Source organism: Syngnathoides biaculeatus, chromosome 12 (assembly GCF_019802595.1).
Source record: "Syngnathoides biaculeatus isolate LvHL_M chromosome 12, ASM1980259v1, whole genome shotgun sequence".
Classification (NCBI taxonomy): Eukaryota; Metazoa; Chordata; class Actinopteri; order Syngnathiformes; family Syngnathidae; genus Syngnathoides; species Syngnathoides biaculeatus.
In genome coordinates this window covers 14362010-14381300 of record NC_084651.1, presented here as the reverse complement: position 1 = coordinate 14381300, position 19291 = coordinate 14362010, and the positions used below count along the sequence as shown (strand labels likewise).

Sequence of the window (19291 nt, the reverse complement as noted above, 5' to 3'; positions counted from 1 at the left end):
GGAGCAGAATGCGACATTATTGTCTTCAGTGGTGTTAATTAGTGAAAATAACCATGAATTGTTCGCTAGATAATTTTTTTCTGCTATCGAAAATGTTGAGGTTTGTCTTTCAGAATAAGAGCATAGTTCAGGAAGTGATATGTTAACTGTATAAATGTTGCTAAACAAACAATAATTATGATTTATCCTATGTTTGCTTCCACTTCCAATTTGTATTTGGTTAATTGTTTTTCTTTTTTAGAACTCTTCTTTCCTCACATTTTTATGTGCATATTTCCTTCTTTGCTGTGGTCTTTGTTTCTAAAAGAAAAACATTTTTAATCCAACCCCCTCTTGATGACATTTTACTTTATTTTTTTTGTTTCAATTTGAATGAAAGTTTTGTGACTGGCTGCCGGTCAGTTCAGGGTGGACCCCGACTCTCAACCCAAGCGAAGATAAGCAGTATGGAAAACGGATGGACGGAAGTTATTTTACGTGGGTGGTCAAATATGTAAATTTCCAGCTGCACCTTCGATGACCACAGCACACCAAGTTTCCACGGCACCCTGGTTGGGAATCATTCAATTACACAGTGAGTTTTCTACCTTATAAAAAAAAAAAACAAAAAACAACAACAACAATAAATTGAATACATTTATCTTAATTGATGCATGTGATAACATTGCTGGACAATGCTGGGAGCTGAAGTAGTCATAAAATAACACATTTACATAAGACAGACCAATATTCTGCACACCCTCAGCAAAAACAATCATACTGTGTGTCTCGGTGGGGTACAGCGATGATGATAATTTGCATTTAGATTTAGTCCAAATATAAAAATGTGTCTGTCAAAACTGGTTTTTACACCATTCACTCTTGTGTAATGTGTCTTTTAGTGAGAATCTAGCACATTTCGACCCCTAGCTCTGTTTTATTAAACAATATTGATCCCCAGCAGTTTTTCGGCACATTGTGCTTCACGCACCATTTCTCCTAAATTAATGATAGCTGTAGAAACAGAAGCTTGGAGGCAGACTCTCACCCAAGTTCCCAGTCATCAAATAAGCATTGTGGAAATCCTTCATTCCCAGTCCGACGATATGGATGAATTCCTCTATGACCTGCATGAGCTCCACCGCCCCGGGATAGATCTGCACAAGACAACAAATTATTCAATAAATCATGGAGAAAGCACCTCATTTTCCACTCTACTGCTCTAAGTTCACACACACACTGAACCTGTCTATGGTGAAACAATGTGGGGAATGAAGTCTAAGGAAACTCAAATAAAAATGGGATATGTAATAACCCTGTGGTTAACGCTTCATGAAGCAGAAGAGTGTGGCTCCTGCTGTGAGTGCTAACGTTTCAATGTTAATGTGTAAGCTGTAATCCAATGTATTTGTATTGACATTGTGATTGTATGTAAATTAGACATTTTTCATGCATTTATTTCCACATTTTTCCTTATTAGCGGTCCGGTTGAACAGGAGCCTATCCGAGTTGACTTTGTGAGAGAGGCGGACTACACCGTGAAATGGTTGCCAGTCGAACGCAGAGTACCTATAGACAAACAACCATTCACACACACATCCAAGTCTTTGGACATGTAAGAGTTTTCAATTTACCAAAGACAGGTGCTTTTGGAATGTGAGAGGGGGAAGCACTATCCAAAGAAATCACACACATACATCAGGAGAAGAGACACATGCTACACAGGAACCCTTCTGCTAAACCTCAGAACAGGTGAAAAAAAATAATTAGACATATGATCTTATTGTTTATTTAAATCAATACTTTGACTGGATGTATAATTTTCCTTGAGTGACCTGGGTCAAACACAGAGCTTGACATAGGCAGAGTGGTGGTGCGCACTTTGAGGACACAGGTTTCAACCTTCGACTGAACGTTTAGTGATTAAGTGAAATAACATTCACAGGAAGGAGTGTAAAGTCCATTTGCACCTATGCTTAAATCAGTAAATGTGGTTTGCTGTCCTAAAAAAAAGGGGTACATTTTTCGTAGCAGCTCACATGTGAAAATGATTAACTTCTAGCTATGCGGTTCATTTCATCCTGACAGATTGTAATGACCGGCTACCTTATTTTGCAATATCATCTAGACCAAGAAATGAACACCTCAATCAAATAGGGGCAGCAGAGTTTGTAAATGAAAGTGGATGCTTGATGTGATTCTCTGGGGTCAGCACCGCAGACAGCTCCAAAAACTCAGCCATTGACACTTGGAGCCCAGTGAGCGATTTCCTCCGGGTCAATAAATCAAAGGCACGGCGATCCAGGAGGTTTGTCATTACAGTGACAGGTCATATCTCACTACAGGCTTTGACAAGTGTGGCCCCCCTACCCCCACCCCCAGTGATGTTATGTACAACGATACTTGACAAAATTCCCACAGCATCAACCTCAAGCAAATCACTTGACTTTAACAAATGTATGAGCATATAATGAGGCTCTCAAGCAAATGAAAAAGGCCTTTAAGTGGTATTTAGCAGTTAACACCTTACACTGAGGTTTATATTGGGCAAGCACCTGAGGCAGTGCCCCCCTTCCTCTGCTGCATGCGTGCGTGCGTGTGTGACGCAGCAAGTGGATCGGTTAAAGTTGAGATCCTCTAACACAGCAGAGTCAAAACAGAAGCGGGGGCTGGGTCGGGGTGGGCGTGGTAAAAATAAAAGCACACTGCATCGCCCCTTCCGGCATGTTTGACGCACAGCGCAGTCATAATTATTCCACTGGTCTCCATGGCAACTGTAAAGATGTGAAGGCAGCACAGGGAAATGGCTGCAATGGAGCGTTTGCTTGGCTCGCCATGGTAACAGTGACAGCAGATGAATATATAGCGATCCCTGCACACAGCCAAGTCTACAGCCAGTAAGACCTCACAGTGAGGTGGTTCATTATGAGTTTTTTTTTTTTTTCTTTTAAACATCCTTGACGCACAGCGTGTGGGTGTGCGGAGTGACATGCACTCATTAAGGAAACACAAGCCAGCAAGTGTGAAAAAATTATAACTGTGAAGTCCCGTCATTGTGTTTGAAAAGCAAACTGGAGTGCAAACAACTTAGCAGAAAGGAAGCAGCAACTCCTTTTTCCCCCCATTTCCTCAAATCTGTTCCTCACTTTCTTCTGTGAGTTTCAATGCGAGAACCAAGCAAATTATGGGGCCTGTCAAACTACAGCTGCCATTAATAGCTACTTAAATACAATCTATACAGGCAGCTGGGACCGGCTGTCAACACCAAACTGATCTAACTGGATTTAAAAACAGCCTTTTTGTCAGTTTGTGTCAGTCTAAGTGTTGCCTAATTCAGGTGGATCTGGCAGCAACATCAGAGCAGATGCCCTCTCCAGACTTGCAGCTATCACAGATGGCATCTTTTGTCTAGGTTGTGTGTGTTTTCAGGGGTTTCAGCTTGCAGATACAAGTCACCGCGTAACAAGAATGCCATCTCTCAAAACTCTGACACACAACCGAAGATGGAGCCAGGAGCTCCAGTACTTTTCACGGGTAAACAGACAGTCGTGGTGCATTACTGCAGTGCTACAGCCCTTAAAATATGCATGTTGTAATAATAAGTGATTTTCCACGAAACGGCACATTTTTCCAGCTTGCCAAAGAGAGAGAGAAACACGCGTGGACGACTGACTTTGAGCCGCTGCACTATAATCAATAAAACATTTAAAGCCTGAAGTGCAACAGAGTGCTATAAATTCAACCTAAGTAATGGTCTAATCACACTAATTGCCATGATTTGTATCTGCTATGTGGAACAATGTGGAGAATGGAGGAGCCCTGCAGTGTTTTTTTTTTTTTTTTTTTTAAATGGCTGGACAAGTCTCTGTGGCGGTGCTGGTGCCACCAAGTGGCAATCTACGGAAGTAACCTTCAAAATGAGGCCACGTGCACTGTGAGGACACCTGCTAAATGACCCCTGTGATGCAGAACATTTTCTAAGCACAATTTAGATTTTTATTTAAGTCTATGGATTGGGTGGCACAACATGGGGTGAGTTTTTAAGTGCACAACACTCACAAGGACCTGAATTATTCACTGCAAGATGCCTACCTTCTGTGCATCTTCCCATTTCTCCTTGTTTTCCTCCTCCAAGAGATTGCTGATGATTTGAAAGAAATTCTGTGGAGAAATAATGACAGGGAACATGAGTAACCCAATCGCATACTGTGCTCTCAGATGGTGATGCTGATTAAAGTAATCAGCGTCTTCAATGTAGCACTTTGGGATCGCGCGTCTGTGTGTTGGGATCGGGAGCAAAACAACCAAAAAAGTCCCCTTGAACGCATCTCTGCAGCTTGCAGCAAAATATTGAGCGCTGGAGGAAATAAGCACAAGCTGCAACCAGGGGGACAAAATAGATGAAAGGGAATGTTTGAGCAGCTGTGTGCATTGCCTATTGTTCAACGGGAGAGAGTCGGGAATGCTTGAGGTGCATGCCTGCAGTCGTAATAGGACCTCGGTCTGATCCTTAGTCTTGTTATTTCGTCTGGTCCACAGTGTGCCTGAGGGAGTGTGCGCTCTCTCTCTCTCCTTCTCTTTCTCTCTCTCTCTCTCTCTCTCTCTCTCTCTCTCTCTGTCTCCCCCTCTCTCTCTATCTCTCTCTCTCTCTCTCTCTCTCCCTCTCTCTCGCTCCTTCTCTATCTCTTGACACAGGCTATCTTGTTTTCTACTTGAATGCTTATGCTCCCTCTGGTGGTAATGTGCCCACTTTAACACTGCATTAGTACGTAGACGCGTCGAGGGGGGTGAGGGTGAGGGTTGGGTTGGGGGCGGGGAGGCTGCCGGCGGTCTGACTGCTCTGCTGCGGGCCCACACACCCCAAAGAGCTCCGGTAATAACCGCGGACACAATGTTTTTCTCTTCTCGCCGATTTTTTATGGTGTAAAAATGGCTGAATGGGCTCAAGGACGCCCATCCATGGCCGACGCATTGCCGTACAATATTAGCTGCATTTATTGGGACTACATGTGATGTGATCACTGAGGTCTGGCAACATCGCTGACATTTCTTCATTTTTCACATGCCTTTAAGAATTGGCATCAAATGTCATCTCATTAAAATGATGGCAAATGTTTTTTTTTTTTTAAACTCGTGTTTACCATTAAATGAAACTATAGAACGAAAAAATACAAAATTAATTTTCTTCCTGTGTTATCTTTCTGAAAAACACAAATGTAACTGTGTTCAGAATCAATCGATCGTGTAAATCTCATGTTAACTGCTAGTCACCTCACACCTAAGTGCCTCTAATTAACACCAAATAAAGTTTCCATCTTCTATTTGACTTTTCCAGTCATTTTTAATTACATTTTGCAGCACCAGCCAGGGTTAGCAGAGAACTTCCCCAGTGTCAGAGCTATCTCATGGTTAAAATGTATTAGCCCAAAAAAACCTCAAAGGGAAAATATACACCATGAAGACAATCGTTGTCAAGGAGGGACATTACCATGAAGTAGATGTCCTTCTAAAGAAAAACTCAGAAGACCGGCAGGGAGACTGAAGGAGCTGCAGGAGTTTCTGTCAGGTAATAGCGTTTTAGTACTTATGGCAACCCTCTACTTCATATATCTGGGCTGTAGGGAGTGTGTCAACATTGAAGCGTTATCTTACCAAAAAAAAAAAAAAAAAAAAACATCCAAGCCCAGGTACATTTTGAAAAGAAAATATACAAATATACTTCCAATCTCCTAAACACTTGGTAAAACCTATTATGGTTTTGTCAGACCATAGTTAGTTTTTTTTGGGCCATAATTCCAAAGGGCATATTTGGCACAGACAAAACACTGAAGCAAGGTGCTTATGGTACGGATTATGCTTTGGCATTTTTTTTTTTCAGGTGGAACTTAGTCAAAGTAGAGTGAATTTAAACAGTTGCATTCAACGTCTGCGAGGTGATCTGAAGTGGGCTGTACACACGAGATGCCGTCAAGTGGGGAAATATTGCTACATCAAGATGTGCCACACTGATAGAATCTTTCAAAAAAGGCTTGAGTGATGCAATACACTTCGCCAACAGCGCTGCAATAAAGGCTGAGGGTGACGGTGTGTGTATTATACAAACAGTTTATTGTACATTTGTGCATGTGTTGTACAGGTGAGAGGACGCATTAATGAGGAAAATGTTCTGGAATGATTTGTAACCGTCTGTTATAACACAAAAACCTGACATTTTAACATATAGTTAGATAGTAAGTATATAACTTTTTTACTTTATGGTCTCTTGGGGTACATGCCATGGAAAATAATTCAAATTTAATCATGGAAAAAAACCATCAATATTCCCCAAAACAATGTTGCTCTATTGTGATTGATATTGTCAGAGAGAAAGAGTATATTGGTTTAGTTAAATTATCATTATCACTATATCTAAATATATTTTATTTGCAGTTGTAGTTCTGCACTGCATTATACCCTGAGCTGCTTTTGTTATTTCTGTCTTATCATATTTTACATGGACCCCTTATACGGTATGTGCCTGGTGAGTACACTACTGCTAAAGAAGGTCCTCATGTGGTCACTCTTTAATCAGACTCAAAGTTTGTGGTATGAAATTTTCAACATGGGCTCTAAAGGAAGGCAAAGGCAGAAACTCAGAACAGCGAGATGGAGATTAATTGATGAATTGATCCGTTTTTTTCCCCGATCCTTGATCAAGGAAGTTAGGTAATAAGACGGGATTTAGGGGTAAAATCAAATGTCAACAAACATTTGATTGGTGCTCTTGGAGTTTCATTTCAACAAACAGAATGCACAGACAGAGAGTAAACCACAGGCGTATGCTGGAGTGAGCAGAGATCCCAGGGCCCGACAAGGGTGTCTTTGAAAGTGACATGGCTCTGAGGACATAAATTATCTTATTGAAGATGGAGGTGGAGCTTTAGCTATAATCTCCATCATTGACATAAAGAGGATCAGGACTGCAGTCAAGCCCAACATGATGAGATGAAACAGCTTAGGCTGTGGAGGAGACTTCTTAATACAATAGAGCCACAGGCTTGTTTGTCAGCCATTGTGCTGCCTAAGATGTTTCTCTATTATATGATAGTGTTGGCAGGGAGAAGATAACTATCTATTTTTTAGTCCTAAATAACCCCACTAGCTTTCTTGTATTAATTACCTCTTTCACATCAGTCATTTTGCCAAACTAAAAAGGCCAGAGGATTTACACCGAAAATAACTTTGGAGAAGAGCAGTGTAGCGACAAGCATAATATCTATCCATTTTCTGAGCCGCTTAGCCTCACGAGGGTCGCGGGAGTGCTGGAGCCTATCCCAGCTATTTTCACACAGGAGGTGAGGTACACCCTGGACTGATTGCCAGCCAATCATAGGGCAAATGGAGACAGACAACGGTCACACTCACGAACACACCTATGGGCAATTTAGAATCTCCAATTAATGCATGTTTTGGGGATGTGGGAGGAAAATGGAGTGCCCAAAGAAAACCTACACAGACACGAGGAGAAGATGCAAACTTCACATAGGCAGGGCCAGGATATGAACCCCAGTCCTCAGAACTGTGACCCCAACGCTCCAACCAGTTGCCCCACCGTGCTGCCTCCAGGCATAATATAACAGTTTAATCGATTGTGATTAATTCTAGTAGTTGTATGGAATTATTTCAGGAGACTTTTTACATGTCCTGCAGTTTGCCTTTACTTCCTTTGGTAATTGTATTCTTGACTGTATTAACAAAAATGATTGTTATATTCAGTATATACTGCTGTCTTATTGTTAATTGCATGAGTAATTTTGGCAATTGGTGAGCTTTATGTGCCTTGAACACCTGATCCCAAAATTTCTGTTCCCATGCCTGAGGGCCACATATGAGTGACATTTTCCGGAGGGTTTTAATTTACCTGCACATCATCTGAAGACGGCTCATAGCTGGCCCTCTTGAAGGTTTCGGTCACATTGCGGAGGATCTCCACAGAAGACAGCAGGTCCCCAGCGTAGAAGTTTTTTCTCTGGGTAAGGTCCAGCAGGTTTTTGGTCACTTGGGACATCCCATCACCTGCCAGCATCCTCTGTCCCTTTGCGAGGTGGCCCTGAACCTCCAAAAACAGGAGAGGACAGAACTTGGGGCATCGGCATCCTTCATGTTTAACAAACACGCAAGTCAGCTTCACACTGGAGAAAATGGAGTGCATGAAATATGAAAAGGAAGCTTATTTTCTCACAGACCCTTTATGTGACACTTAATATCTGAGCCAGACTGTATTCTATTGTGCCTCACAGATGTCTAAAATGAACCAATATGAATACAAGGTGTTAACTAGAGCAGAAGACACACATTTAGGCATTAATTGCAAATGAAACATCAGGCTCAAGGTCCATAAAATATAAATTCGTATATTTAGAAATTCTGCGATTGCCTGGCAACCAGTTCAGGGAGTACCCTCCACCTGCATGTTGATAGCTGGGATAGGCTCCAGCAATCCCTGTGACCCTTGTGAGGATAAGCGGCAAAGAAAATAGATGGATGGATCGATGGATAGATATTAACTGAGAAAAAAATATCACAACATTCCAGCTGTATGTTGTGTTAAAGACAGATTTTACCAATGAATGTAATTAATCAAAAATGGGTGGTTCATCTTCAATATCAATGGGCAAAAAAAGAGAGGCTCAGCTTAATAATAATATTAATAACAATAATAATAATAAAATCAATAAAACATTGAACAGAACAAGTAATAATGTCTTAGCCAGTAAATTACTGAGAGAAGACAGTAAATAAATATGTCAATAAAAACAGTAAATATTTTTATTCTGTTTGGTGCTTTTGGTTTTTGGTGCTTGTAAATTTTTAAGGTTGCTTGCAGAATCAACTTACCAGACTTCAAAACGATTTCAGATAAATCCAATTGATCGGAACTTAATAATGTTTATATTTTGGTTGATTTGTAAAAACACTTGCTTAAATGAATGCAATTGAAGAGAATATGTCATAACTACTTTGCCAATTTGGAACAATTGAATGTTTCTGTCACAAATTACAGTATAAAAGAGCAACCTGTCCACAATGTTTCGGTGACTAGACACAGTTTTAGAGACAATTTGTTCATGGATCTAACAAAACTGTAGTTCAGCCATTTACATTTCGTTGATTTGTTTCCAGTAGAACAACAAAACACAAAGGAGGTGTGGGAAAATGAAGACAATTTATTACAGATAGAAAGATGGCAAAACGTTCCCTTTCCCAGTCTATGAAACAGCTATGTTTGGCCACAGCGCAATGAGAATGGATGATTGGTAGGGAGAAAGTACAGGATGAGGGAAGGGGGTGGGGGTTACATTTTGATGCATTGGGAACAGAGGATGTGGGAGGGAGCTGACTTTGCACCTACTGATTGCTGCAAGTATCTGAATTCATTTGTTATGCATCGCGCATAGCTCGGCGGCTCCCAGAAGGCCATACCACGGTGATCCAAAGAGCAGCGTCGACTGGTCGTGCCTGTGAGACAGGGGGAGGGAGAGAAGGCGACAGATTTGGAGAGGAGGAAGCGGCGAGGAGGGGGAGATAAGAAGGGAGATGAGGATGCGGGTGCAGAGAGTTTAGGGGTGGGATTAAGACCAAAGGAGAGTTGAATGACAGGAGGGTGCAGTGATGTAGGGAGGTGGGAAAAGTGGAAGGGAAAAAGAAGAGGACAGACATATTAGCTCTTTCATGAGATATTTAACAATCCCCTTTTGTCCAGATCTGCTGCTCATCACTCACCATCAAAATTTGATGTTGCACACTCAATTATGCAGTGCATTTGAGAGTGCTTTTTAAATGTACTGTATTAGCAGTAAAACCGGAGTCCCATGACTTGTAATATATGCATCACGTCTTGTGTTATTAGCGCAACATGGAAACTCAAGAAGGGTTTATTCAAGCATGCGGCGCGACTGCTGTGGTCGCTGTAAGGCAATGGAACAGCGATCCAGAAATAGCAGAACCGCCCAATATACACCCACACGGCCGCGCGCATGATACATAGACTGTCCGTCACCCCCTTCCCAGCTGTCATCTGCCGGAGTGCACTTCAAAGATCACCCGGCCGCTCGACATCCAGAGGAAAACTCCCACGGTAACAAAACATTTCCCTGGTCTCCCTACCTCCCTTAAACCTTTGCTATTGCTTGCTCTCATTCTCACTAACATGCGTATGCGCGCGCACAGAGAGAAACGTCTCAAAGCCGCCAATTCTATAGGTACTTCTTTACAGCTCCTATCTTATCTGCTCACATGCAAGCCGCCTGCACAAGAATGTCACCCCTTGCAGCACAGACGGAGGATTTAGGCTCTGTTCTGCACACTAACTCGAACCACAATGACGACCAGATTCCAGCTTCACAGCGCAAACATGCCCCATTCCACAAAGTACTCAAACACAGTCTTACGAGATCCAATGGCTCTGTCAAAAAAAAAGAAAAACAAAGCAAAAAATCCGTGTATGATGATACAATTGTACCCATGTCATGGCCAGTGAGCACCATATTTTCTATATTTTTGTAAATGTGAGTTCACAGCTTACTTTAGCGTTGGAAAATACAGTTTCTCTGACTATAGAACAGATTATATATATATATATAATATATATATATATATATATATATATATATATATATATATATTATATATATATATAATATATATATATGTAAGTTTCTTTCAGCTTGTCCCTTTCGGGGTCGCCACAGCGTGTCATCTCAGATGAACGCACATATATATATATATATATATATATATATATATATTGACCACCTGATGACTCGTACCTGTTTTGATGCCATGTTAATAAATTCGGAGTGAGGCGATGCAAATTGCCAAAGGGAAACTTTCATTGATGTGCAATGCCTGAATCCACTCTGATGTAAAAAAAAAAAAAAAAAAGAAAACAATCTTGGAGAGAGTCGAATTCAACCAAGTAGCTGAACAATTAAAAATAGTTATTAGTGTATGTAAGCATGGAATAATGAGACCACCAAAAAGTCATATGGCACTTCTCTTACACAATGGCGGGGTCATATGTAGTCATCATTTTAATTTGCACTCCCTTCATATATTGTAATAATGCAGAGCTGGTGAAAATAATGCGATAAAGCTCAGTGTTACACAACTCATTTTCATTTGGCCCCTTTTATTTTTTCTTTTCTACTTTTTAATCTCCAGGTACACGGATTTTCCGATGCATTAATCCATGAAGAGTTTAATAGCCTGTAGTTATGTTGCTGTAATTACACTCTCCTTCAGCTGAGTGACATCACATTTAATTGATAATTCAAGCAGCAGTTAGGGACAGAAATTAATACAGATGGAAGCTTTTTGACCTGTGCTATGGAACAAAATCATATAAAAGTACAGTATGTATAACAACATGAATCATTAGCGTGCGACAAAAAATTAATTACATGACAGAAATGAGCCCATTGTACACATGTTTTTGATATTGATAACATTTGAGGGGAGCCATTAGTTGTGTTGTAGTTTAGATAATCTGATTATAAGCCGGGATCCTTCAAAAATAGATAAAACTGATATTTACGAGGCCACAATATTTTTTTTTTAAATCAGTCCCAAACTTGCCTTCTGTTTCTCCAAGTGTACTTTATCAGTCCTTGGGTTTTTGTCAATGTCAAGGGTAGAAGGGGGCCTTCTGGACATTCTCAGTACACAGATTGGAAGTTTTTCCAAAAAGATTTATATCATAATGTCAAGGCATTCTGAAGGCATCATAGTCAGTTGGAAATGGCTAAATGTTCTGCCACAAAAAGGCTTTTCTACCACCACATTTGCAAGATGCCATTAAATGATCCACCACTCTTCTCTGAAACATCACAGGGTGCCATCTAAGGAAAAAACAACATATCCCTATTGAACCGAGAACCAGTAAAGCACTGATAAACCAATGAGGGACAATACTTAACTTGTCCTGTCTGTCAGTCTCACTTGACTGAATAATCGTGCCAAACCGGATAATAATGTTCTAATCAAGCACTATAAGGGTTATTATTGCGCATCACTAAGTGTTTGGCAATGCCGCATACAGTAAACTTTTTTTCCACCACAGCTCCATCTGCTAGATTTGATGGGTCACTGACCCATTAGAGACCAATGCAAGTGGAGTGTAACTGTGATAAAGTTCAACTGAATTTCTCAGCCTTTAACTGAAACTGGGGCTCTTGGTCTTTGTGCTACCACTCTTCAAAACGCCACAGAAATCTGTTTTAACGTTTCAAGCAATGTCGAAAACTAACTTACTGAGAAATTATATGCATATTTGTCCCTAAAGGCTTTCAAATGTCAACATATGAAGATTTTTTTGTTTTTCCCACCGAGTTCAAAGCAAAGTTCATTTTTGGTTGTTATAATTTGGTATGTTACTACAGCAGATCCAGACATTTCTCTGAAACTTTGTATAGGGGTAGCACATGAGCCAAAAAAAAAAAAAAAAAAGAACACTACATTTTAGTGTAGATCAAGATAGAAATGGAGATTGAGTAATTTGTCTTCACTCCCCTTCACAGTTTGTGGCCAAACGGGGCACTATCCTAAAAAATCTCACTGTTGAAGTTGTTGGTGTGTGCAGCTCTGGCACACACATATCACTCAGAGAGCTGATGTTCCAAGTAAGGAGCCATGAAACTGGTGGAGCTTTGAATAAAAAAGAAAATAGTGGATCGAAATGTGTTTTCGGTCATGCCAGCCAGCTAAATGGCTGGTTAATGGAAAGAAATCCCTCTATTTTGTGTTTGTATGTGACTTTATAAACAAGGCCTTTTGTTTGCATGTCCAGCCTTGTTATTATCAAAGTGTTACTGATTGTACACTGTGACAATTTCAGGAGACAAACAATGCTCCACAATATTTTTTCTTACAATTTTATTAACAGTTCAATGTGTGCAGAGGTCTTCATTGTACACAGTGCTTTTCTAGTTTAGACTCTTAAAAAACAACAACAAAAAAATAGTTGTGTATGCTAACTTTTTGCTGCAGTCTGATAAGTTCCACTTAATGTCTGTGGTAGGCTTTCTTTTTGTTATCTTGCCCATGTTTTTTTTTAGATTAATCTTGCTTAATTCTGCCTCGTTAAAATAACAACAACAACAACAACTCACTTTCTGCATGGCTGCGGTTGCAGTTGAGCTCCAACACTTGAGTCCACCTTTCTTCCTTTATTGCAACACAATCCACTTTGGTCGAAACTCTACCTCCCAACTCCCCTCCACAATCTGACCCTATCTTCTCGCCCACGGTGGCAGTTGTCACGCGTGATGGGTGAGCCGACGCTGATGCCCGTTTCTACGATGACCTTGATGATGACTGTGACAAGAGCAGTGTAAGCGGCGATGCCCCAAACACATTTGGACCCGTCACCAGAGCTGTCTGGCCACATTTATGTCTCATATTTAGTTGCGTTGCTTGTGCTGATCAATATTTCATCTTTGTTAAGACTATCTCAGCAGTCTAATTGTCCTGAAGCGAAGAAAGAGGCCTAATCATGGTTTCCTTCCCCATCCGTTTGACCTCAATTGGAAAACAAAACAAAAGGTTTAAAGGTTCTAGTCCATTCAGTGTTTCCTCACGCTGCCTTTACAAACCCTGCAGAGTATTTTTGCTGTGATTAATCGCTTTACAAACAAACTTGACCTGACCTGAACTGTCCTCCATTATAGTCTTTTTCCAGTGCTAAGTGCCAGTGTAGTTTAAGCATGAAAAATAACTGACCTCTTTTATCTTACCCTTTCATCATTGCATCAATCCATCCATTATGCAGGCGTTTAAGATCAAGTTATTTGGCACGCTGGCGTTTTTAGCTAATTTCATACCTAGTGTCCTTTAATACTGACAGACAAAAATGGTCAGTTGCTTTGCAAATGGTATCTTTACATAAACAACAACAAACAGAGGATTACAACTTGCTGACACTGCTACAGGAGAGCTTTCAAGATAAAATGCAGTATACTTGAGATGAATGTGTATTCGAAACTATATCATAGCCATCTATACCAGTTGAATTGAAGTGGATCTGGAACGCTCTGAGTGCAAAGCTTCGCCAAGTCTCAAACATTCGTCACTTGTGACATGAATAAGTGAATTGACACAGAAGGAAGTTTCATCCATCCATTATCCAAGCCGCTTATCCTCACAAGGGTCATGGGAGAGCAAGAGCCTAACCCAGGCAGGTTCAGGCGAAAGGCAGACTCTAGGGCAGTTATCAACACCATCACTGACCGGGAATCGATCCCACGCTGCCCACACCAAAGTCAGGGGTGTGTGCCACTACACCATCAGTGGAAGGAAGTTTTAGATTGCAAATATTTGAACATGTTAAATGGAGGTTGATCATTGCAGTTTACCGTAGACGTCTGCATATATACACAGAGTACTGTGCTAAGTAAATAAAATGTGAAATATTTCACCAATTAAATAAATGTATGATATACAGTATTTTGATCATTGTTATTGTGTTATCTGTGTGGATAAATCTGGTTGAAGTATGACCTCAAAAATACTGTATAACTATTTGTAATGACTGAAAGTTAAACAGTGTCACAACTGTCAAAAATGGCCATTTTTGATGTCAAAATCTTTTAATAGTGTAATTAGTGTCCTTGAAAGAACCCACAGGTGAAACATTTTTCCCCCAAATCCATAAAATTTTAATCTTTAAATTTTCATTATTTTATCCATTTACTCTCAGCACCATCTTATTATTTTATATTATGTATGTGTGTGTATATCTATCTATCTATATATATATATATTATATATATATATATATATATATATATATATATAGATAGATATATAGATAGATAGATATATATAGATATTAATCCAACAACATGGCATTGTCTCACCCATTACAAAATTAAGGAGACTGTTTCTGGTCCTTCTCCGAAATGTCTACAAAAAAAAAAACATCAATGACTTTTTTTCTATAACAATGCTCAGCAATGAGTCACAGCACCCTCCAAATCTGACAGGTGCTGCCAAGCATTATGTTGCGTGTTGAATTGGGATAAAGGGATGAGGGCGTTATGCTTTGGATTTGGAAAAGGAATTATGGCACCAGATTTTGTTTTAGTGTCACAAGGTTTTGTAGATTTCAGAATGATTAGGCAAGAAACTTGCACAACAATAAGGTCTGTGGTGTAATTTCTATAATGTATTGCAGTATAACAGCATAAGTTCCACGCTAATTGCATCGTGTGGCCTGTAAATGGTGAAACAATGGGCAGTTGCAATTTTTTTCCCTTTTACATTTTGTACATTTTTCCTTAATCCTAAAATAAAAGCAAAAATGACTGCTTTGATGTAAATAATTGGTTTTAGAAATGAAGCATGGATAACTAAAGCCAAATTAAAGACACACACCCATGTGGAGTTTGCATGTTCTCCCCGTGCCTGCGTGGGTTTTCTCCGGGCACTCCAGTTTCCTCCCACATCCCAAAACATGCAACATTCATTGGACACTCGAAATTGCCCCTAGATGTGATTCTGAGTGCGTCTGTTTGTCTCAATATGCCCTGCGATTGGCTGGCAACCAGTTTAGGGTATACCCCACCTCCTGCCCGTTGACAGCTGGGATAGGCTCCAGCACTCCCGTGACCCTTGTGAGGATAAGTGGCTAAGAAAATGTATATATATATTTTTTTAATTATATATATTTATGTATTTAATTATATATATATATTTAATTACCTGTAGCGTTGGGTGGACATCTATTAAAGGCCAGTTCCCCTGAAGGCGTTCGTCTCCACATCATCGACACTGCATAGTCTTCAGGACAAATCTCATATGGTGCTGAAATGCAAAGTGAAAGAATTGTTGTGCATCTACATAGGCTGTAATGATGCAACATAGAAGCCGAAAATTGTGGTTTTGGAATGCCAGAATCATGACGCCCCTCCAAATGTGATCTGCCACTCTCCACAGTCACATGAGGTCACACAGTGCTACCAAACTTAATATAATTTTTATTTATCAAATTTTAATAATTAAATATAAGCTCAAATTTAAGATACATTTCATCAAGCCTCCTCCAACAGCTTGTCACTGTACAACTTTTTACAGTTTGCCCGTGTTACTGTCGCTGGATGGAAGTTATCCGCCTTAACAAAATGTGTCAAACTCAAGGCACGGGGCCAGATCCAGCCCACCACATTATTTTATGTGGCCCATGGAGGCAAATTATGTGTGTCAAATTCCATGATTCTTGTTAAAGACTGTACCAATATTTTAAATTGTCATATCTCATCCATGATAACACTAAGATATTGCAATAATTTTTGGATGATTAAACATGAGCAAAAGTAAAAAAAAAAAAAAAACATGACTGTTGACTGGTGACTCCAAAACTGGTTTATAAATTTCGTCATAAAGGCCCTCTGAGGGAAACCATGACTACAATGTGGCCATTAACATAAATGAGTTTGATGCCCTGGTATATGTCTGGTTGTTTACTTTCCCTTTTCAGTTTTCATTACTTACACGGGTCAACAAGGCAACACAGTTTGTATACATCTATGCAGGTACGAGAGGACCCTGGTGCCGAACTTGTGTAATACCATCACAGTTAGCTGTTTTTTTTTTTTTTTTTTTTTTTGGTATTATGCACATTGCTTTTTGCAACAAAGCCATAACACTTGTAATGTAGTGTTATGGTGTATTGTAGTGAGTTTTGGGTCACGTGTACGTCGTGCATGCTGTTGTTAACTTGGGTGCGTGAGAGAGCTGGGCTGTCGCGTCTCATTTGAAACAGTTGGAGCAAAATTGTGCTTTGTTTTGACCAATTTTCCTCATTAATCTCTGTAATTTACAGATGGAAACTCTCTTACAATGTTATTTTACAGTTTACTGATATTAAATTGATTGTTTATTGCAAAGATCTGAGACTATCATTATTTTCGTTATTTTCACAATCATGTACAATTGACCATCCTAAATAGATAGTTCTCTTTTTTTTCCACTTTTTTTACCGTCCTATTGAAAAAAAGCCAAATCATATATCGAACTGTGGATCAGAAATCACAATACGTATCGAATTGTGACCTTGGTGCTTCGTTACTTCATTTATGCAACACTAGTTTTTTTGGATCGCATCGAAAATTATAAAATCTAATTGAAGTGTGACCTTAAAAATATAACTATAAACCTCGTGCACCGACATCACCGAAATCACATGACTGACCATATTGCCGGTCAAGCAAAGCATTGTTCAATGCTAATTCGGTTGGAGACAACACAAAAATAGGTCTTACAGCACGATACCCAGAGTTTGGTCTGATACTGTTAAACATTTAGAATGGGATAAAAAACGGAGGTATGTGGAAAAATGAGAGACACTTGGTATAGAGGACCCTTATTTAATCCTGAAGTCATTGTTTTCGCTGATAAGAAATTGAACTGTTAATTCGCTTCCACTTGTCTTGGACACCTGGATATACACATGTATTTGGTGAGTAAGTCGTTGGGACCATACAGTGAAAGTTTGAAAGTGTATTAAAGTCTGGACGCATACAAATACTTCATTGCTGGACCTGTTCTCCATGGGGAGATGGCTTGTGAACGCGGAAGTGTGTTCGGCTACAGGTTAACCTTTGCCGAAATCCATCGATCTTTTCAGCTAGTTTTCAGTCTTGAAAAAAATAAAAGGACAAGAGAGTTGGCTTCTGCGTAACGTTTCCCAAGAAATGTTTATAATGGCAAGTTAGCTGATTTGAGAACAATGCGTTAAAAATAAAAAAAAGACAGAGTTGTCTCCAACGTACACGGAAGCGTGCTGCGGCCACACGTCAAACTTTGGTAGGACTCTCTATGACAGATTTTTTTTTTTTAAATATGCATTGTTCTCAAATGAGTCCAATGTGGATTTAAAAATATAAATTAACGGCTGGAATAGGGTTCAGCGCCCGTACACAGAAGCCTGTTGTGGCCACATGTTAACCTATGAAAACCCCTCTGCGACAGACAGCTTATTTTCCTTTATTAAATGCACATTGGACCCATATGAGAACACTGAATATAAAAAAAAAAAAGTCTGTCGGGGAGAGGTTTACCAAAGTTTAACATGTAGCCGCAACACACTTCTGTGTATGTTGGTAATGACTCCCTGTACATACTTCTTGGGAATTTGAGATTGAGAAGAGTAATTCCTACCTGAAATGAAGTCATTGCTACACAGTCGTGTCAATTTTTTTGGGCACCATCCATCATGTTTAATTGCCGAAATCCATCGATCTTTTCTTGTCTTTTCAGCTGGTATTCTATAGAATAACCTCTTTAAATATGTGTCTCGTCTGTTGTACCAAACAACAGCACAACAAGTCTCGGGCATTGTGAATATTCTGCACCGGATCAATGTCCCCCACACTGTCGAGCAGCTCTTTTTGTCCGACAATATGGCGGCATGAAAATGGTGACATTACGTGGACGAGCTCTATAACATTGTTGAATGAATTCATGTTAATTGCCACCATTTTTTGTCATTTGTGTCAAATGAGTATTGTTTGCGCATAGCATGTTTAAAAACAATGATTTCCTTTCAACAGCCGAAGAAGGAGGGCATGAGCTGCTAACATTGTAGTGCGTATATCGAGTACTCAGGCTCACCTGGGCAGCGTTGGTCACTGCATTTCCGGACTTCTTCTCTGTTGCCGTCACACTGATGCCCGGTCGTCATTGCTCCCTGACACACTCGAGTTCTCCTCTGCCACCCGCCGTCGCAGGACTTGGAGCAGCCGCTCCACGGACCCCATGGATTCCACTGGCCGTTGGCTGAAACACAAATCAAATCAGAAACATCCAATTTGACAAATAACATTTTGGTACACAGTGTGCGTATTCAGCATTCAAGTAATAGTCCCAAATTGAAGAAAATAACATTGAGCACTTAGCAGCATGTGTGTTTTATGGCTACAGAAGCTTTTTTTTCAAATGATGATTATTTCCCTCATGCTGCCAATGTTAAGCATAATAATTTCCAAGTTGCCATGACCAGTAGCAGGTTTTATGCACTTGTAATGAAGACTATTAAACTGAGCATTAGACAAAACAATGCTACCCTTCAGCAATGTAGTAATTCCCATGTCCTATTCTTAAGAAGCAGGAAACACATGCAGCATGATTTCATTGTCCTCCAACTACCCTTTTTACTTACATGTAGAAACCACAAAGACATGCTCTCCCAAAACTATCTCTCATTGATTAATGAATGAGATACGGCGATATGTTTGTTTACCAAATATATTATTAATGGAGACTCCGTGCCGTCCTC

General features: G+C 40.0%; 1 protein-coding gene across 3 annotated transcripts in view; it reads right to left on the bottom strand.

Moving 5' to 3' along the window:
• adgrb3 (adhesion G protein-coupled receptor B3) overlaps window positions 1–19291 on the bottom strand; it is a 138031-nt gene that overhangs the window by 50960 nt on the left and 67780 nt on the right. For all 3 annotated transcript variants that reach the window (XM_061837274.1, XM_061837275.1, XM_061837276.1), the window contains 6 exons: window positions 18628–18792; window positions 15718–15819; window positions 9371–9477; window positions 7880–8074; window positions 4072–4140; window positions 1028–1136 (listed from right to left, as the gene is read on the bottom strand). In XM_061837274.1, the coding sequence (XP_061693258.1) occupies window positions 1028–1136; window positions 4072–4140; window positions 7880–8074; window positions 9371–9477; window positions 15718–15819; window positions 18628–18792 (747 nt within the window). The remainder of the gene's footprint in view (window positions 1–1027; window positions 1137–4071; window positions 4141–7879; window positions 8075–9370; window positions 9478–15717; window positions 15820–18627; window positions 18793–19291) is intronic.